This window comes from Gorilla gorilla, chromosome 9, assembly GCF_029281585.2.
Source record: "Gorilla gorilla gorilla isolate KB3781 chromosome 9, NHGRI_mGorGor1-v2.1_pri, whole genome shotgun sequence".
NCBI lineage: Eukaryota > Metazoa > Chordata > Mammalia > Primates > Hominidae > Gorilla > Gorilla gorilla.
This window is the reverse complement of record NC_073233.2, coordinates 101,443,178-101,464,344: the sequence shown is the minus strand read 5'-3', so window position 1 is coordinate 101,464,344 and position 21,167 is coordinate 101,443,178. Positions and strand designations below refer to the sequence as shown.

At 46.8% G+C, this 21,167-nt stretch overlaps 2 protein-coding genes and 1 pseudogene across 2 annotated transcripts in view; 1 reads left to right on the top strand and 2 right to left on the bottom strand.

The window, feature by feature from the left end:
* Positions 1-21,167, bottom strand: part of CEP295 (centrosomal protein 295) — a 372,495-nt gene that overhangs the window by 185,479 nt on the left and 165,849 nt on the right. The gene's annotated exons all lie outside the window — the stretch shown is intronic.
* The window catches only part of SMCO4 (single-pass membrane protein with coiled-coil domains 4), a 65,273-nt gene continuing 45,676 nt past the window's right edge, over positions 1,571-21,167 (top strand). The window contains exons 1-2 of the mRNA XM_019035720.4: positions 1,571-1,770; positions 1,869-2,029. Of these exons, the coding sequence (XP_018891265.2) occupies positions 1,571-1,770; positions 1,869-2,029 (361 nt within the window). The remainder of the gene's footprint in view (positions 1,771-1,868; positions 2,030-21,167) is intronic.
* LOC109028736 (signal recognition particle 14 kDa protein-like) lies at positions 9,169-9,820 on the bottom strand (annotated as a pseudogene).

Sequence of the window (21,167 nt, the reverse complement as noted above, 5' to 3'; positions counted from 1 at the left end):
CCACGCCCAGCCAAGGATGGCACTTTCACAGACACAATATCTATGTTATTACTACTATAAGGGAGCATGTGGAGTCACCTTATTAAGGGACTGAGTCCTACATCAGTGGCTCTGCTTGCCTCATAAAATTATTCATTAATTTTTAGCAGTGGCCTTGGGAAGTTGTGTACATAATATTTAGAGGAAAATGGCATTTACAATGATAATGAATTAAAGCAATTCACACGGCAGTACCACTGCCCCAATTTAAACCTTGAGGCTTGCTAATTTCATATTTAGCTGCATCCCATATGCTCCCAATCCCTCTGCCCTAGTGTGGAGCTACAGCTCAAACTCCTTTGAAGGTAGGAAACTTACCTCACACACGCGTGTTCCCCTCATTCTTTCAGCGCAGAGAACACTAAAAAGATGCTCCTTAAATACGTGCTAAATAAACTGATCAATAGTTGCCTTTTATTAAATATCTTTGTGTTTCAGGTATTTCCTTATTTCCTTCACAGACCGGATCATGAATGATCTCCCAATGTGACCAGGTCTTATTCTCCACAGTTTACCGTTGAGGGGACTGAGGTGCAGAAAGCCCAAGGTGTATGCAGCCCAATCCCCTCTGATCCCACTCTACTGCATTGCTGCCTTTTGTACGCAGCAGGAAGGACACTTCCTGTAAAAATGAAAAAAAAGCCTTAAGTTGTTTGAGAGAGGGTCAGGAGGAAAACGGGAAGAGCCAGTAGACTGCAGGTGCTTTCAAAGGGCTCCCTGTCTTTGACATCCCTAAAATAAAAACTTGTTAATTAAGAGATTGGCCACAGAAATCCAGGTGGAAAACCTGCAGAAGAGTGGGTTCCACAATTCTTCAAAACAGAACAAAAAAACCCCAAGACTTGTTAATTTTTACCGGTGGAGGGGAAGAGGTTACAGGAGTGGCCTTGTTCCCAGGGCTGGCCTTGCTGAGCAGGTGACAATACCACACATATAAAGGTTTTAAGGTGAAAAGGTAGTCAATACATTCTGAAGATAGTTTTTAAAATCACCTACTGCATCAGTAGTAATACAACAATAACTACCATTTACACACCACCGCACACATCGGGGCTGCGTAAAGAACTTTATAGTGCACCATCTCAATTAATTCTCACAACTCTGTGAAGTAGGTTTTATTATTCTTAATTTATAGACGTGTTAACTGTGGGCCAGGGAGATGAGCTTTCCCGCGATTGCCCAGCTTTTAAGAGGTAGATCTCAAACCTAAATGTGTTTGACCAAAAGCCCTGAATAACATTTAGCCGTGGGCCTCTTGCGGATTTGGCGCTGGTCCGAGGTGGGGAATTGTGAATCTCATTTATTTATGCTGAGCTGCGCACACATATGCACGTGTAAGTTACAAAAAACAAATCCAGGTCAGGATCTCTGTCCACTTGAGGTTTCAAAGCCTACTTGGGTAGACAGCGGTAAAAATCTCAACTCATTCATCTACTCGTTTGCTCTCTTCACAAGTATTTATTGCGCACTTCAGTATTCCAGACAGGGCGCTAACCTTGCCCTGGAGGAGAGAATGGTGAACACAACAGACATGGCGTTTGCCTCCAACTATCCCCTTTCCGATTCTGCTATCTCACGGGCGAGGCGTTCAAAGAAGCAGGAAATATATCAACAAGGGGGTGACTTAAGCACCCGCTGCGCGGGAGCCGGAGGAAGAGCGCTGAGCCTGCAGAGGTGGTCAGGGCGAACTTCCTGGAGGCAGCGGCAGCAGCAGGCCGGACGAGAACCCAGGTCGCTCGGAAGCGACAGTCTGAGCCGGGAACGGGGAAGAGGGGGCGAGAGCCGAGGCCCGGGCGGGGGCAGCCAGCGAGTTAGGGTTAGGACGGGAGGATTCGGCTTCCCGGCGGCAGAGGGCGCCTGGCGCTGCGGTCTGGCGCGCCAGAGTCGCCCGCGCGGGCGCCGAGAGGAGAGGCGAGGCGGGGAGCGCAAGCGGCGGCGGCCACTGCCACGTATTCCCGGCAGTGGTGGCGGCGGCGGCGCCCGCGGGCAGGTGGGCTGGGAGCGGCACGGCGGCGGCGGGGCGGGCGAGCCGGCGGGCGGGCGCGGGGCACGGGGCACCGGGCAGCGGGCGGGGGTGCGGCGCCGGGACAGTGCGGTTCCCGCCACGCCGGCTCCGCCTCCGCGCAGTGCTGCCGACCCAGGCCTGGGCGCCCGGCGGGTCCCGAGCGCAACTCGTGCGGGCGGGGTTGGGGGCCCGAGGGACTCGAGCTCGCCTGCCCGTCGCGGCTCGAGACGCTGCATCCCGGTTGCTGCGGGGCCGGGGCTGGGAAAAGTTGGGGCGGACCGCGAGCCCGTGGGGCCGGGCGGGAAGTGCGGGTGCGGGGCGGACTCAGGGGCCGGGGGACGCAGTGCAAAGGGCTTGGGCCGGGGCGGCCGGGAGGGCCCCGTATGGGAAGGTGGGAAACGCGGGTCCTTTGAGGACGCCGAGAAAGGGGTGCGCTCAGGGTCTCTGAGAGTGGACAAGAGTCCGGCGGCGGACCTTGCGGGTGAGAAGGGTCGGCGCCTGGGGGTCGGGGAGTAGAGGTGAGGCGGGGGCGGGATAGAGCCTTCCTCCTCCCCCGTTCTGTCGGGACCGACCCTGAGACCCGGGGCAGGCTCCGAGCTGGGTACGCCTCTGGCATCTGAAGACCCAGTGGGGAGTTCCTGTACGGGGTGGGTGGAGGAGGGAGCTGAGCGTTGCTTCCTCTGCTGCCGGGGCCGACTACCGCCCCTCCCCAGCGGCCAGATTCACCTCAGACTGCAGTGCTTTTGCCCTGAGGAAGTTGAGGAGGGACAGCTGAGCGCAAGAGATGTTTGGGGTGTTCCAAGATGAGTGGGATTAGGCTGCATGATATCATAACTATCTCCGGGAGCTGTCAGAAAACACTCCCATGTCCTCATACACCCACCCATCCACTCATCCAGTCAGTACTGCCAAGCTCCAGGCTCCCTTGCTCTTTAAGTGACACCTCTAGGTCCCCAGAGCCCAACAGCGCATCTGCTCACAGCTTCGAGGGTGGCAAGGGTGGAAGACATGGCCTGCTAGTGTCTGCGTAGGTTGGTGCTTTCAGAAACAAGTGGTTCTGGAGGTGCTGGATGCTTTATTAGAACAACCTGTGTGGAGCCCGTTGACAATGCAGATGACTCATGTTGGCTTTTTTTTTTTTTCCCCCTTTACAAATAAACTTTGTATTCAAGACACCAGTATGCCTGGTCATTTGCAGCAGTGATACGGCAAGAGACCCATAGTGGGCTTTTTTGAGCCCTTATTCTCGTCCTAGATGTGTTAGCAAGAAGTTTGACCTTGGATGAGTCACTTGCTCTCTCTGGACTTCTGTTTTCTTATCTGTCACATGGGGTATAAAGAGAGAGCTCGACAGTGTGATGTAGACAGGAGTAGGTTTCTGAGGGACACAGTGAAATCTTTTTTCTTGTAAGGCTGGATCAGCCACACAAAATAAGCCTCAGCCTGTTCTTATAAAGAAATTAGCTTAGATTTAAAATAAAACATGAGAAGAAATATTGCAAAAAGCAAAACAACAAAAAACTAATAGTAGTTGGTACTCGATTTACAACATGAATACTGTTCTTATGCTTGCAGTTAGTGTACTTGGTTGTCCAGCTATCTACTATAAAGTTGCTCATTGTGCTTAGAAAGTGTGTATTTCACCTGTGGACCCGAATTTTTTCTTATTTTTTAATCTTCAAGCTTGGAGTGGACGCTCAAGCTTGGAGTTGGATTGGTCCTGCTGGGGTTTGTCTGAAGAACATCCTCAGGGTCTCTCATTGCATAATATTATAGGTTTCCTTCTGTCTGACTGATGCTGGGGTCCTTGTACAACTATACTTCTGCCATCTTTTCCATTCTGCCTTGAGAAGTGGTGAGCTGGTTCCTCTTGCCTCTGGCATGCCCAGACTTCTCATTTCTTTTCAGATGAGTGTAGTAAAAGGCAAGCAGTGAGTTAGATGCCGCACATTAAAAATTGCTCCAGGCAATCATCTGTGTCCCCTCCACCCCGCTCCTGTCCCCTAGACCCCCTGGGCAACTTCTCACTAGAGCTTCCTGGTCATAAGCTGGCCTTGACATTTTGGGTGCTGAGGGCCATCACAGCATTGAAGTGACTTGGCCAGGGTCACACCACCCATTAATGATCAAGCTATGGTGCTGGAAGAAGAGGAATTTTTTTTGTGTGTGTATTTTATCATAACTGAATGTTCCTGTTCTTGTCCATTAGTAGCTTTCAAAATCCATATTGGGTTTGACCACATCATTTTCAGTAATCCTTTTTTGTCAGCTTTTTGGAAGCTGCAGTTAGTGGTTCTCTCTGAGTTTGAGGTAGTGGTATTTTATTATTAAACAATTTTTTCCAAATATTTTTTAAACTACTTTTCAGACCAGATGAGGTAGTGTTAAAAATGATATCTTCTCCAACAAGTAAAGGCTTGATTAATTAGGTTGAGTCTTTAAAATATCTAGTGTATGTGTGTGTATAAATTTTACTTTAATTGAGAAGTATTGATAAAAATCATAATCGTCACCATTTGAGCCCCTGCCATTGAGCAGGCATTGTGAGGTAGGAGTGAGCATCATTTTACAGGAGAGAAAACAAAGCCAAGAGACGGCACGACTCTGGTACAGCTGTCGTGCATAAGTTACTGCTGATCTTTCAATCCATGTACCATTTTGTTAACAGTGGAAAAGGAATTCTCAGCTATCCTACAGGGTTGTGCTAGTTAAATGAGATACTGTATGTGAAGAGCAACAAGTAAACTCTTAACGGGCTCCCTAACCCAGCACATTTTAACATAAACACTTGTGGACTCTGGAAGCAGTGTGGTGAAGTGGTTAAGTTCAAGCGTCTTGGGAGTCTGGCAGGCCTGGGTGTAAATACTGAACCTGCTGCCTGACCTCTCTGAGCCTGGTTTCCACATGTGTAAAATCAGGATAATACTGTCTGTCTTATATTCAAGAAATGTACCCACTAATTGCAGTGGGTGCTGAGTAAAGGTTGGCATCCACTCCTTTCCCTTGCACACAGGTACTTGGGTCAATGGGATTGAGTAAGTCTTTCAGCAGTTGTCCTCAGGGGGAAAAGGCTTAAAGTACTTTTTGTACTTATCAATGATTCTTCTAGCCTTTTTGCCTTCCCACCCTAAGCCCCAGCACGCGCAATGAATATTCCAGGGCCTGTGATTGTCTCGTCCAAGGGAATTGAAAAAATCGTAAGCCAGAAAGGACAGGTCTTTGATAGAAAGTTGAAAATGGATGTAGCTGGTTTCCCTTTGCCCATTTTGTGGGCTTCATCCTTTTTTTTTTTTTTTAAATTAATTTTGTTGGACAGGGAAAAGATACAGAATTTAGGGGGTTCTAGCTGGAGGGGGGCCCTGGAAGAGGCTATAGTGTAGGGCAGCTAGAGAGAGGAGTGGGCTGGCTGACGGTCAAAGCTAGAGTTTGGTGTGGGGGAAATTTGTGTTAGATGCAGGATTTGGCTAAATATGGGACCAATTTCCATCTAGTCCTTTAAGGCCCTCTTTTGAGACTCTGAAGTTTTTGTGCTCCAGGCAGATTTTGACTGGTTGTGGTGGCATCACAAATGAGTTTCCATAGTAAATTGTATGCTGAAAGGAAATTAAATTCCAAGAGGGTGTTTGTTGTGACTGATGCCAGAATTTCCTCTGAGAATTTTATTAACATTCAGTCTGTGAAAGTACTTCTTAGTTCTCTGAAGATAATAATTAGGAAATAGTTTTTAAAAAGTAGAAGTGTCGTCTTTGTGAGCTTTTGAAATGTCATCTTCCTAAATCTTTGGAGCAAATGAGGCTCAAAACATCATAGAGACTTATATTTTAAAAGCATTTCTTCCTAAATGTACTGTTTTCCTTCTCTTCCTGTTCCTTCCGTCCTCCTACATTATTTTGATAATGAGTTAATTTTGGTTTCTTTCACATTGTGGTGGCCTAATTTTTAAATTTATGACCCTTCATTTTTAGATCTTGCATGTATTTTTTTTTTTTACCCTTGAGTCAATTCTCATTGATTATGAAGAGCTGGTATAGCAAGATGCGAAAGAGAGAGGACTCTGGAGCTAGGTTGGTGAGATCTAGGCTCTTTAGAACTTGGATTCGGTCCTCACAGTAGCTCTGGGAGGCTGATCATGCTATTCCCAACACACAGATGTGGAAATGGGTGCAGAAACACATGTGTGTTCACATAGCCAGCAAGTGGTTAATCTAAGTATCACTGCGATGATCTGTAGGACTCCAAAGCCCATGCTTCCAGCTGGAAAGGCAGGCAGGGGCCTTGAATGCTGTGCCAGGGTTGGGACTTAGTCCTGTAGGCAGAGAGGGTCAGGCCTGTATTCTAGAAAGATAGCTCGGTGGCTGTCTGGAGTTTTGAAGTGAAGCAAGTAGAAATTAGGTGTAGAGAAACTAGTTCATTAAAGTAATGTCTTGAGAGATGAGGGCCTGAACAGAAGACATTAAGACAGTGGCAGTGGTGGCAGAGAAGAGGGGGCTTGTTGGAATCCATAGAGCTTAGTGCCTTTGGATACTAGAATTGCATCATCGCTTCCCATTTCAGGTCTGATGCCCCAGGGATGGGTGTTGGAGATGCTGACTATGTGCAGGCTAAAAGCAATCTCTGCAGAAACCAAAAGTGCCTCCTTTGGTCTCTGCTAACAGCTAGAGAAAGGTGGCTGAGCACAGTCCGAAAGGGCCTTCCCTTCCCTGTGCCACCCCAGCCTTATCATTCCTTACTTTCCAGGAGCATCGCAGAGGATGAAGTTGGATTCCTCAGACTGCATTTTGGGAAATACTAGTCAAGGTTAGAAGTGTGGAAGGGAAGACGCCTTCCTGGGGTATTGTCTGCACACCCCTCTTCCCTGGTGGCACAGGGGACCCACCGGGGTTTGGTCCTCAGTTTTGGCTATTCCATAAGAGTTGATCTGCCCTAGATGGGGTTAACTTGTGGTCACCAAACTTGCAGGGGTTGACTGGGAAGCAGGAGTGGCAGTGAACATAATGGCCAGCCCCAAGAGGAGTCGAGGCCAGCCTCCTCTGACGGGTGCAGTCTCTGCGGGGCGCCAAGCCATGCTCAGGGGAGCGGGCATCAGAGCCCAAGGAGATGATTGGCTGGGGTCTGCATGTCCTGTCATCGGTAGGACGCACTGTTGCCACGTCAGGAATATACTGGTTTTGTGCCCTTTCCCCTAGTCAGTGCCAGACGTGGTAATAAACTTGCTTTTGGGCTTCCGTTTTTCCAAATTGTGCAACATCCCTGCCCTTCTGAGAGTTTGTGCTGGCTCTGGTCAGGCCGGAGGTCAGGTGGTCAGATTCTGGCTTTATTTGGGCTGTGTTCTCGCTGCGAGGAGGAAGCCAGGTTACCTCTGTTGGACCTGCCTGCTCCCAGCATCTCCAGCCACAAGCTGTCTCTGCCGGTGAGTCACTCCGTGCAAGAGTCTGCTCACCCACTTTCTGCTTGATGTTTACACCTTTCCCTCAAAGAGGGAACCTCTTCTTGTTCTGAGGGCACTTCTCGGCAGTCCCCTAGAGTGTCCAGTTAGTTTCTTTTGTGGGGTAAGAACCCGTGCCAGACAGGTACATGTTTTAATGGGAGAAGAGCATTTCTGCCTGTGGATATGAGCTGTCATGCCTACCTCTTGAACATTATGTCCTGAGCAAAGCCCTTTTTTCGTTCTTTTTGCTTCGTGTTTAGGTGCGTGTTTGGGTGTGTTTGCTTTAATTATTACTGGGAAGCAAAAAAGATATTTATCAAAGGTTTAAATCTATAGCAGTGCCCCTGCAAGCAGAAGGAAGTATATATTTAGCCAGGATATCATTGATTTATCACCCTTTTTTCCATTTTGTTCCTGTTTTGTTGGCAGGACCATCTGATTTGTATACTGGTTCAGTTTGGATTTCAGTAGTGAGTGTGAAAAGATTCCTGGGCTGTTTGCCGAAGTGGAGGGACTCGAATGCGTGGGCTTCAGGGCTGCCAGTCTTGGCTGTCCCTGCAATCCCAGGAGCCTGGCACATGGTGCCTTTGTCAGGAAGGTGGAGTTTGGCCAGGCCGTCTCTTTGGCTTTGCCTGGGAGCAGCTCTGCTGGTGACAGTGGAGGCCTCCCTCTGCTGTGGGAAAGGGAATTCTCTCTTGATTCTGGTTTTGGCTTATTTCTCATCCTATGGGGATGAGAGGGAGGAAGGCCCCAGAACTAGTGAGTTTTGGTGATGGGCAGGTTCAGGGTAGGACTGGTTTGCAGCTTCCACAGAGCTTTTACAGACGTTTTCCTTGCATCCCACATTTTCCTTCTTCCCTGTTAGTCCCAATTCAGTCTGTCATCAGTACCGCAGAAATTGGCTTGAACTTTGTCAGTCTTGGGAAGACCTGGAAGTGCAGCATAGAAACCTGTTCAAATTGGTGCAGCAATTTCACATCAGCATAAGTAGCTTGTTTTGGTGGTAGTGGTTTTTTAATCAGTTTAGGTGCTTTTTTTCTGAAATCATATAGGTAATATGCAAATGTATTCTCCTGCAGCCTGCCCTTGCATTTAAATAGTGCAGAAGGACACAGCAGACTTGTCACATTCCCCTTCACCCAGCACCCCTCCCCAGGTGCCAGCTTCTCCAGGTCCTCAGAGATAACTGGTGTTAGCAGTTGGATCCGTGTCCTGAAACTGTCAGCCTGTATACACAAATACACTATGGTTTTCCTTCTTTCAGAAGCATGGATCTGATTGCATCATACTGCTTTTTTCACATAGTATATTTTCGAGAGCTTTTCATGCATGTAGCTCTTCTCTGTTCTTTTAATTTGTCTTTTATTTGCCTACAAAATATTTTCCAGTGTAGGTATGTCATAATTTATGAATTGGTCGCCTACTGGTAGACATATAAACTAACTCATTAGTTTTGCTATTATATCTTCATTCATACATATTAGTATGCACATGTTTCTCTAGGAGTAGAATTGGCATGTCAAATGTTAAATTCATTTAAAATGTTGCAGCAGTACCCATACTATGCTCTCAAGAGATGTGCTAGTTCCTGTTATCAGTGGTAATGGGCTGCCATTCTCCTGGGTGAAAGAAATGGATCATTGTTCAGTAGGCATTTCGTTTATTATTGGTGAGGTTGCGAACCTCATCATTTGGCTTCTTTTTTTTTTTCTCGATAAACAGACATGTTTAATGATAGCTTGCTCTTCACAGAGATGTCTACAGAGACTTTTTATCTATAATCCAGGAGTATATAACCATGCAGCACAGACCAATTAGCCAAATGCAAAATAAACTAGATTCTTACCACAACTATCCTATAAACACTGCAACTGTTCTTTTCAAAAGGACCCTAATCTTATGTGAAAACACCTACTGTGGGGGAACCAGAAACCTAGCTATGTGGCCAAAAGGAAAAAATAGCAATTCAGTGGTTAATTGGTGAAAGCAGGAAATGTATGTCCTTTACTGTGCTGCTGCTGCTGCTGCTGCTTTGGTCTTCTTAGTTTTGTTCTTTTTGTCTCTCTTCAGCCCATCCATGTTAGCTCTCAGGAGGTTTGAATAAGCCATCTGAAACTTACTCACTTCCTTGGAGCTCACCACTGTGCTGATCTTCTTTTTCCCATCGGTAGCTCTTAACAGACACTTGTTGTCTGCAGGCTCAAAGCCCTCCACAGTACCTTTCTTTGGAATGGATTTGGTTCGACTGTCATACTTCTTCAAGGTGATGTGATGCTGCCCGACGTCCAGCACTTCTGGAAAAGTCTGGTCAGCTACGTCAGGAGCTGCTCGCTCTCCAACAACACCATCGCGGCGGCTCTGGCTCGACTCCCTCTGCTTAAGCCCCTAGCAGTGAGAACTGGTTATTTGGCTTCTTGATTCTTATTGCTGAGATCGTAGACATTAAGAGTGGTGGGTCCATAGCAACTATAGAAGATGAGGGAACCAAACCCTCAAGGACCATGGCTCAGCTCAGGGTGGTGTGAGCGTCATGCCACCAGTGGTGGCATTGTGGTACCTGGAAGCAAGAGCTCCTGGTTTCACATTCTCTGTTTCTCCTGGATGCTAGGTATGGTAATAGGACATTTTAATTTTGGTGTAACTTGCCAGAGTATTTCTCCAAACCTTTCATCTGAGGAATCAAGGGTCCGTAAGTATTAAGATCAGTCTGTCCTGTGCTGCTGAGGCATGGATTGGAGACTGGGGAGCGGCACTGGGAAGACACTTAAAGATTGTGTGCTGGAAAATCAGGCACTGTTGCTTCTGGAAAAGCCTCCAGGAATGTGGTAAAGCAGATGTTTTCTTCTAGTTGCATGTGATTATTCCCCCTCTCCTGGCTTGCTATGGGAATATTGTGGTGCCTTGACCCTTAGCAGGATGCTCTGGGGAGAAGCGATGACTTCTTAGAAGGTGTTTGAGGGGTGTGACACAATGGGCTGGTAGAGAAGGCGTCTGGTGGCTTCCATGAATGGGCTGATCTCGGGGCCCTCCCTGTAGGCTGGGCTGCCCAGTGGACACAGTGGGCTTCGGAAAGCCCTGGCTTACTGGACCACAGAGTCCTTTACCTATTGCTTAAAGGGGCAGAGAGCAGGAGTGGTGGAGGGGGAACCCTTGGGAGATGAAGGGACTGCAGAGTTGAGCCACACTGGACCCAGCTCCCATTCAGCACCTTATGGGTGTGTGACTTGAGCAGCTATTTTATCTCCCTGGGCCTCAGCTTTTCCCTGTAAGTTAGGAATAATAATTAGTACCTGCCTCACAGGGTTGTTGTGAAGATTAAAAGAATAATGTTTATAAATCTCTCAGCATATTACCTAATTAGTACTTGGTAATTTTAAGTAACTCCACCTATTTGTGTTCCCTTTTCCATATATATATGGATCTCTCTCTCTCTCTCTATATATATATATGTGTATATATATATGTGTATATATATGTGTATATATGTGTATATATATGTGTATATGTGTATATGTGTATATATGTATATATGTGTATATATGTATATATATGTGGTATATATATCTATATATATGTGTGTGTGTGTGTGTATATATATATTTTTTTTTTTTTTTTGAGACGGAGTCTCATTTTGTCGCCCAGGCTGGAGTGCTGTGCCGCGATCTTAGCTCATTTCAACCTCTGCCTCCCAGGTTCAAGCAATTCTCCTGCCTCAGCCTCCCTAGTAGCTGGAATTACAGGTGTGCGCCACCACGCCTGGCTAATTTTTGTATTTTTAGTAGAGATGGGGTTTCGCTGTGTTTGTTGGCCAGGCTGGTCTTGAACCCTGGACCTCAAGTGATCTGCCCACCTTGGCCTCCGAAAGTGTTGGGATTACAGGCGTGAGCCACCGCACCTGGCTAATAACTGTTTTAAAATGAGTGACTACATATCATATTTGCATATTACATAAGTAGACTTAATCTGGTAACATTAAAGAGAAGAGGTCAGGAGATTAGTAGCTGTCGGGGCAGATGAGGGTGGGGGCTATGGGAATTAAAAGGGATGAAGGTGGGAGGCTTGGGTGGAGGCCTTAGGTGGGGCAGGAGAGTTGAGTTGGGATGTTCTCTTCCAATACCATTGCTCCTGCAGAATCCCCTCCTTTGTGCACACCAGAGCCCCACACGCAAAGGCCTTTTCTCTTTTTTTAGATAGACTGAGGGCTAGGGGATTGCTAGTGCAACCTCTACCCTTTATTTCGAGGTGGCTGAGTGGGGCCCTGAAAGCCAAAGTGTCTGCCTCAAGCTACACAGATGGCCAGGACAGAGCACAAGTAGGCCCAGCTCTCTGTGCTCTGGGGAGTTGAGATTTCTTTCCCTTCTTCCCTGCACTGCCACGCGTTGCTTATAGCCAGATGCAGGAAAGAGACATGCTGTTAGGCACTTTACAAAGGTCTGCCGTTTACTCCTCCCAAGGTTCTTGTGAGATGAGGTTGAGATATGCATATTCTTCTATTCCTACAGTGCCAGCCACAGGTTGATGTCTGCTGGTTTCATTCCCCTGGTCACCTGTAATCAAGGGGAGGGCAAAGACTGGATCCTGCTCCCTCTTTCCCACCACACCATGTATGTCGTTAGTTTTTCCTGCATGGAGCAGCTCTTCTGGGGACTGGTGTGGCAGTCAGTATTATTTATCGAATAAATGAGCAAGATCCAATTCAGTCTTTCCCTGGCTCTCGTGTCTCTGAAGAGAGAACATCTGCCTCTCCGTTTGGCCCTCTGGGATTAGTATAGCACCCCTGCCTGCCTTTAAGCTTATCCTCCTTCACTCAGAATTCATTCAGGAAATACACTGTTCTAGGTGTTGGTGATTTTGCACCTAACAGAAGGAGCCAAAATCCTGTTCTCATGGGGCCTATTTTCTAGTGAGGATGACAGACAATAGTGATTAAAATATACGACATGTTTACTAGGTTCCCAGGGCTGCTGTAACAAAGTGCCAGAAACTGAGTGGCTTAAACAGCAGGAGTATGTTTTCCCATGGATCTGGGGGCTCTGAGGGGAGTCTGTTCAATGCCTCCCTTCCAGCTTCTGGTGGTTGCTGGCTGTCCTTGGTATTCTTGGCTTGTGGGAGCATAGCTTCAGTCTCTGCCTCTGCTGTCTCATGGCATTCCCCTATGTCTGTGTATGAGTCAGGGTGCTCCAGAGAGACAGAACCAATAGGACATAGACAGATAGATGAGAGGGGATTTATTAGGGGAATTGGCTCACATGATTTTGGAGCCTGAGAAGTCCTGTGACAGGGTGTCTGCAGGCTGGAGAACAAGGAAGGCTGGCAGTGGGACTCTGTCCAAGTCTAAAAGCCTCAGAACTAGGAAAGCTGATGGTGTAAGTCTCAGTTTGAGGTTGAAGACCTGAGAACCTGGGGGTTTGGGGGCAGGATGTGCTGGTGCAAGTCTTTCTTACTCAGTTGCCTGATTCAAATACCAGTCTGTTCTGGAAACACCCAGATGATGTAGTACTTTACTAGTTATCTGGATATCTTTTAGTTCAGTCAAGTTGACATCTAAATCTAAATTTAACCATTACGGTGTGTGTCTCTGTTTTCTTATAAGGACACTAGTCATTGGATTAGGGCCCACCCTATTCTAGTATGACTGTGTGAACTCTGAATATCTGAGACAGGTCTCAATCAGTTTAGGAAGTTTATTTTGACATGTGCCTGTGACATGCACCTGTGACACAGCCTCAGAAGGTCCTGATGACATGTGCCCAAGGGGGTCTGAGCACAGCTTGGTTTTATACATTTTAGGGAGATATGAGACAATCAGTGTATGTAAGATGAACATTGATTTGGTCCAGAAGGGTGGGACAACTCGAAATGGGGCAGGGGCTTCCAGCTTATAGGTAGATAAGAGACAAATGGTTGCATTCTTTTGAGTTTCTGATTAGCCTCTCCAAAGGAAGCAAGCAGATATGCATTTATCTCAGGGAGCAGAGGGGCGAATTTGAATAGAAAGGGAGGCAGGTTTGCCCTAAGCAGTTCCCAGCTTGACTTTTCCCTTTAGCTTAGTGATTTGGGGGCCCCAAGATTTATTTTCCTTTCACAACTGCCTTTTTTTTAAAAACTGTGGCAAAAAACCCCATAAAATTTACCATCTTAACCATTTTTAAGTGTACAATATATTAATTAGTGTTACCTGTCTGCACATTACTATGCATCAGTATGACCTCATTGTGTTAGAGTTCTGCAGAGAAACAGAACCAATAGGGTTATGTGTATGTATATAAAGAGATTCATTATAAGGTGTTGGCTCACATGGTTATGAAGGTTAAGAAGTCCTAAGAGCTGCAGTCAGCAAGTTTGAGACCCCAGAGGGCCAATGGTGTAAGTTCCAATCCAAGTACTGAGGCCTTGAGACCCAGGAGAGCCAATGGTGTCAGTTCCAATCCAGGTACTGAGACCTTGAGTTCCAGGAGAGCCAATGGTGTAAGTTCTAGTCCAAAAGCCAGCAGGCTTGAGACCCAGGAAGAGCCAGTTTCTCAGTTCAGGTCAGTCCAAAGGCAGAAAAGACCAATGTCCCAGCTCAAGCTTACATACACTGCAAGAGGAGTTCCCTCTTACTCAGGCTGTTTTTTCTGTTCAGATCTTCATTTGATTAGATGAAGTCCACCCAGATGAGGGAAGGCATTCTGCTTTATTCAGTCTACCCATTCAAATGTTAATTGTATCCAGAAAACATCCTCACAGACATACAAGGAATAATCTTTGGCCAAAAGTCTGGGCACCCATGGCCCAGTCAAGTTGACACATGAAATTAACCATCACACTCATCTTAAAATATTATATCTGCAAAGACCCTATTTCTAAATAAGCTCATATTCTGAGGTTCCAGGTGGACATGAGTTTTTTGGGACTCTGTTCTGTCCAGGTGGTATGTGAGATATTGGTGACTGCTGAAAAACTGGAAGAGTCCCGCAGCAGAGGGGAAGGTGAGGTGGTCAAGGAGGGCCTTGCTGAGAAGGAATGTGTGCACTTGGGGCTGGAGAAGGGGGAGAGAGGGAGGAGCTGCTGTGTGGAGGAAGAGGATTCTGTGTGAAGGGGACAGCACAGGCAGAGGCCCTGAAGTGTAGGGACAGTACAATTTGAGTCCATTGTGTCAGGGGAGGAAAGGGAGAGGTTGGGAGTAAAGAAGAGGATGAGGATCAAGAGGTCCTTCTTTGCGTGGACTGTGGCCTTTGCTCTAGTAAGATGGGAGCCACTGTTGTGCCTGTGAGCATGAATGAAAGCAGGTAGTGTGGGCCAGCTCATTGAGGACTTTTCTAAGTTCAGATGGATGTAGCTGAGCTGTGTGTGTGCCTAGATATTTTGCAGCAGCTGTTTCTAGGCAGGTTTTTAAAAAATGTTAGTGCTGTACTGACCCTTGATCCACCACCCTTTCCTTTCTGTATGCTTTTCACCTACCCACCCACCCACACATAAACCACAAACACGAAGAAGAGAGAGCAAACAGACAAGGCTGCGGTGGCAGGAATTGCTAGGAAACTGTGTGCTTAGCTGCCCTGCTGTGAGCTGCAGGGCCTCACACATGTGAACTGGTGGGCTCTTCCCCCCACGACCCCTTCAGCCTTGGGCCTGCCTGGTGAACGCCGTGCCTGCCATTCAGGTGGTCTTTAACCTGGGTAGATTTAGAAAATGCTGAGGTCAGTGTGCAAGCTATGTGGATTCTTCTGTGTATAAAATCACTACGCTGTGAAGAGTTGAGTCAGCTCTCCTGGTCAGCAGGCCACATTTGGCCTTGAAAATGTGGGACAGGGAGGAACATCCAAGAGGACCTTTGGAGACAGGGAGTAGATGGCTGTGTGGTCTTGGTACGTGGGCCCAGGACCCTCTGCTGCCAGCCTTGTTACTGGCCTACAAAGTGTTCACACATTTTTGTTCTTATTTGTCATAAAAACACTTCAGCCTGCAATCTGAGTATTGGTCATTAAAAAGAAGAAGGAACTCCAGGCGGAGGCTGGCCCTCAGCGGGCCTGGCCTGCTGGTCTGTGGCCTGTGTCGGTTCAGTTTGCCCAGTTACTGGGGGAATCACTACTTCAGATTCCTTGGCCTTGGAGTTAAAGGGAAATATCCTTATCTGGTTGACATTTAATTTCCTTTTTGCCTCCAAAGGAAGGGGCCTGACCCTTGTGTAATGAGGGCTCGGGGGAAGTGGGCTATGTGGGGGCCTGATTTCAGACTCTCTCTGGGCTATGCGGGGGCCTGATTTCAGACTCTCCTGCCTCCACTTACCAAGATAGTGCCAGAAGCAGCCTGCTTGGGGAGGTTATCTGGGAGGCCGATGTCATTGTGACCCCTCTGGGGAGCATCGCTTTAGAAGATAATTACGTGTAAGTGGAGATGGAAATAGAATTCTCCAGTGCCAGGAGCAGCTGCTCTTCTGTAGTGTTTCAGGAGTTGCCTTTGGGGCCCCTCCTTCCTCCCAAACAAAACACACCCATCCAAAATGAAAGTTGTGAAGATGATTCCTAGCTAGAAAAGTGAGTGTTACAAATGTGTTTTGTGAGTGTGCAATTCCAGAAGTTATTTTTAGGGTGTTCTTTCCTTAGCACATCAAAAGAGCTTCCTTAGAGGAACTGCCTTTTAAATTGCACAGCCTTTCTCTGCCAGAGTGCTACAGGAAGTTTTGACTCAGGTAGTGTTCCTTCAGAATCCGTGGAGGCAGGCTTTGCTTCCTTGTTATAGTTAGAACAGAAAGGCCTTGCCCAAGAGTGGGAGCCAGACAGGGCTCCACATGTTCCCCTCCCATCCATAAGACAGCCTCCTTGTCCTATGCCCAGGGGTGGCTTTTGTCTCTGCTGACATGCCCCCAGCGTCTAGTAAATACATACTTGTTGATGGACAGGATGTATTGGATGTGGGCCCTGGCATCTTTGCTGGGCTCTGAGTAGGCGGCATGCTGTGATTTCACTTAGAACCCTGAGAAGTTGGTCTTCTGGTATCCAGATTGGTACTGGAACATTAAGTTCTGATTTCATCACTGCTGCCTTCGATAAGTTACTTGCCTCCCTGGGCCTCAGTTCTCTCGTCTTTAACCTGGAGGGTTGGATGAAATGATTGGCATGGGGGTCTCCCTTCACCTCTCCACCCACTCTGGGCAGCCCCTTGCACCTGTCTCCCTGGTCACAGTGGGAGCTCTTGGAAGGTAGAGCCGGTTTAGGCACAGGGAACATGAACTTTTTGTCCCAGCCAGCCTGATAAATACAGGGCTTCCCCAGAACTCAACATGCTTCAGCCCTGGTGCTCCCTGATGGCCCATCTGGCCAGACCCCCAGAGTTCTTGCTTTCTGGGTCAACTTGGAGGCAGAGACGAGCAGGTGGTGGAGGATTTGGCTAAATCTCCATTCTGGCTCTGGAGGCGGGTGTCTCCAGTTGCTCAACCTGATCTCCTTGTTCTTTTCTCAAGTTTCACACAACTTTTTATCCTTTCCTTGAACAAAGGCTTTTTCTTTCTGGATGATGTTGTGAGAAGTTTTTGTATTTATAAGTAAGGCAGAAAAGAATGGATCATAACTACAAAATTTTATATCAATTACATTCCAAATTTGTTAAGAAATATCTATGTGTAGGAAAAAGACCATAAAGTACTTTATTTTAGTGGTCATCTCTGGATTTTCATATTATAGGAGGGCTTTTTAAGCATTTTTTTTTACAATGAGCATGTACTGTCTTTATAACTATTAAAATTATGATTATAATAATTATTATTTATTAGGATTTAGTATGTGCCAGACAATGTAAGAACTTGCCATTACAGTATCTTATTTAATTCTCACTGTGAACCTATGACATTCCTATTTTAAAAAAACAAAATATACTGGGTGTGGTGACTTGTACCTATAGGCCCAGCTACTCAGGAGGCTGAATTGGGAAGATCACCTGAACCCAGGAGTTTGAGGGCTACATAGCGAAACCCATCCTGTTTCTTAAAAGCAAACAAATATTAACCTAATTTTTGTTATTGTGGTGAAATATACATAAAAATTGCTTTTTTAGGCTGGTTGTCGTGTCTCATGCCTATAATCCCGGCCCTTTGGGAGACTGAGGCAGGAGGATCACTTGAGCCTAGGAGTTGGAGACCAGCCTGGACAACATAGTGAGACCCCATCTCTACAAAAAATTTTTTAAAAAATTAGTTATGCGTGGTGGTGTGTGCCTGTAGTCCCAGCTACTTGAGAGGCTGAGTTGGGAAGATCGCTTGAGCCCAAGAAGCTGAAGTTGCAGTGAGCTGTGATCATGTCCCTGCACTCCAGCCTGGGTGACAGTGAGACCATGTCTCAAGGAAAAAAATTGCCTTTTCAACTATTTTTAAGTGTATAGTTTTGTGGCCTTAACCACATCCCCTGAGAGATTTTTTTTTTGGAACCCCTTATGTGATAAATGAGGACGCTGAGACTTACAGAAACAAAGCTACCTGCCCAAAGTCACAGAGCTAGTCAGCTTCAGAGGCAGGATTTGAACCCAGAACTGACATAATCAGAAAGGTCCCAGGTTCCTGGGATCTGTGGTATACAACAGTTGGAGTCCATGATCACTCTCCTGCCTCTGGCCACCATTTGACATTAGAAAGCCATTTGCTAGTGTATGTCTCTTTTTTGAAACTCTAGGGGTTGGATTGTGTGTGTTTGCCAGTGAGGTGGTGGTCAGCCCGATTTAGGGTGTGTGGCTGACGCAGGTGCTGCCTGTCAGCGGTTGCCAAGGTTGGTTTGTGAGCTCTGTTGTGTCTTGAGAAGGTTGAAGGAGTGGGCTGCTGTGCTGAGAGGGTTGTGTGTCGGAATTCTGTCTCTAGAAGGTCCTCAGCAGTGCAGTGGAAAGGGCAATGGCCTAGAGCTCAGATACGTGGCCTTGTCAGGTCTGGGTTATTTTGGAGAACACACATTGAACTTGGGAATTAGTCTGTGCTTTAGTCCTGATTGTGCCGTGTGGTAGACATACTTTGGCTTCAATTTCCTCATTTCTCAGTGAGTGATAAAAATGCCTGTTCTACCTGCCTCCCAGGATGGTGGTGATGATTAAATGTCATGATGTAGGGAAAAAGTGCTGAGGAAACTACAGGGCTCTCAAGGAAGTTTTTCTGATGAGAATTTTGAGTGTACAATGGTGCGTGAGAACAGTGGGGCTGACCTTGGAGATGTGAGGAGGATGGATGCGGATGTGAAGAGCAGCAGGTTTGCTTTATTTCATTTTTGTTTTTGGCACCAGCTTGTTTCCTCTACCATCGCTTCACTGGTAAAGTATAATGTTCCACTGTCTACCTGGTGTTGTACTGCCTAGTGCTGAATGCTCTAGGATTTCACTGGAATTTGTCCCTGCCAAATTCCTTGGATTCACTCTCCCCAAAACTCTCATCTCTTTGGTGAAATGAGTTGTAATTTAGGAGATCATTCTGTAACTGCAGTGGTTGAAAGTACACAGCAACTTTTCCTGGTCTTGTCTGTCTTCCTAATTTTTTTTTTTTTTTTTTTTTTTTTTTTTTTTTTTTTTTTTTTTTTTTTAGCAAATGTTTGTCTGTTTCTGTTCTCTAATCTTGAGCAGCCAAGCGTGTGAGTGGGCTGGAACCTGGTGGTCTGCCCCTGGGGAGGGGAGGGGGTCCCCCTTGGGTGGTGCTTGCTCTTCATTGGGCCCTTTCTGTGCTTGATGCTTTGTAGAACATCAAGGTACGGTAGGCAGAATCCCTTGTTTTATGGGAAGATATGTATACTCAAACCAATATGAGTGTTAGGGATAGACAGCTTGAGAAGTCCCTGTCATGAGAGGTGTAACCCTCAGTCCAAGTGGATGAAGATGGATTATTGGGGATAGTCAGAGAGGATAAACTGTGGGCAGGACTTCTGTGACTTTTTGCTTTTTTACAACTGTTTGAATCAGCTCTTTCCAAGCTGAGGTTTCTGTCCAGCTATCCTGAGATAATTTCTTGAGTCACCACTGTTGCAGTGCACGTTTCATCTGACAGGAAAGCAGGGGCCCATGCAGGGCTCTGCTGAAGTCAGCGGCCCTGTCTTGTTTTTTGGCTTTGAGAATGGTACTCGAAGACTAAGTAGGTCACAGATATCTATTTTGAACTGAGTATGACTGGGCTGCTTGGACATCTAATTTCCGGATCCAATCCTGTTGGTCGCGTTTGCCCAGGAGTTTGGCAGCAAGCACTCTCTGGTTGGTCGTAGGGTGTATTTATAAAGTAGGAAGAGTCTGGAGACACTGCAGTTCTCTATTCCTGCAGGAGAGCCAGGAGTGGGTGGGCTTCAAAACCCTTTAGGAATGGGGGGAGTGGAATTTTTCCACCTCACTTCCTTAAATTTTCTGAAAATTGCTGATCCTCACTAACTTTATGGAACTTTTTTCTTTCAAGGAATCAGATTTAATTTTTACCCAATATTAGCTGGCCTCTGCTTCAAGTTGGATAATAGCTTCAGTTGCTGTGTGCCTTGCCTTTTATGCAGATTATCTCATTTAATCCTCACAACAAGCTCAGAAAGTGGTTATTATTTTCTCCATTTTACAGAGGAAAAGACCTGACAATCAGTGGGGCAGTAATTTGCTGACAGACCCAGTGTGTAAGTAGCAGTGCTTGAGATTCAAACGTAAGATCTTCTGATCAGAGTGTGGCCTTTTGCTGCATAGCACAGTGGTCTCAGGAGCCCTGGGAGGTGTTCTGGCCATAGCTGGAAGTGGCAGCAGGAGCCCTGGGAGAGGGTATTCTGACCACAGCTGGGAGTGGCAGTACAGTAGTGGCTCCTTGGCCCATTGTGGGTTGAGTGCAACCTTCCTCTGAGTAGAGGCCAGCTGTGGGTGTTGGGGATGTGGGCCGCCCAGCCCAGGGAAGCATCTGTCTTTGTGGAACTGGAGTTATGTTTTATGATGTCACTCTGGTGTGACTGGATCACAGAATTCTGAGTTTATACCCTTCGTTGGATTTTTTTCCCGTTTCACTATTTTTCTGTGGGTCCTTGCCCAAGACCTTGGATGAGTGCAGTGAGCAGGCGAGATCTGTGAGTTAACATAGGTGGGGAACGCATTGGATGCACCACCTCCTCTGTGTGCACTGGCTGTTGACCCACCATTCCTCATCATCAGTACTCCGTGCCTTCCCTGCATTTTGGAGGACTAAGCACTTTTGTAGCGGTGAGTGTGTGTTTTGCCTTTCTCTTCAGTTTGTCCCCATAAGCTACTTCCAGGGGCCTGGCAGTAATGCTGCTGCTCCAGGTCATTTGTGTTTGTTGAGTGTCAGAGTTTTCAGGACTTTGCCCAGAAAGTCTTGTCCAGTGCTCCCAGGGAGTGGTCGTCATCATCTCCATTTTACAGATGGGGATTCTTAAGGGAAGTCACTCTTAGGTAGCATACTTCTATACCATAGCTTCCCCTGTAAGTTTCATAAAACACAACCAAGAAGATGCCTGTTTAAAATCAGCTTGTATTCCGAAAGTGAAAGAATGCCCTCTTCAAATGCCCTGGGGATCGTATACACAGTAGGGTTCTCTTCTCCCTCAGGAATGTGTGGTCCCATCCTAGGTTCCCTCCCGGCCGTTTCCTGGCTTTGTGAGCCTGAGCTGGTTACTGAACCTCTCTGAGTCTGTGTCCTATAAATTGGTGATGATAGTACAATCTAAAAGAGGCTGTGGTAAGATATATATGAGATAGTGTATGTGAGATCACCCA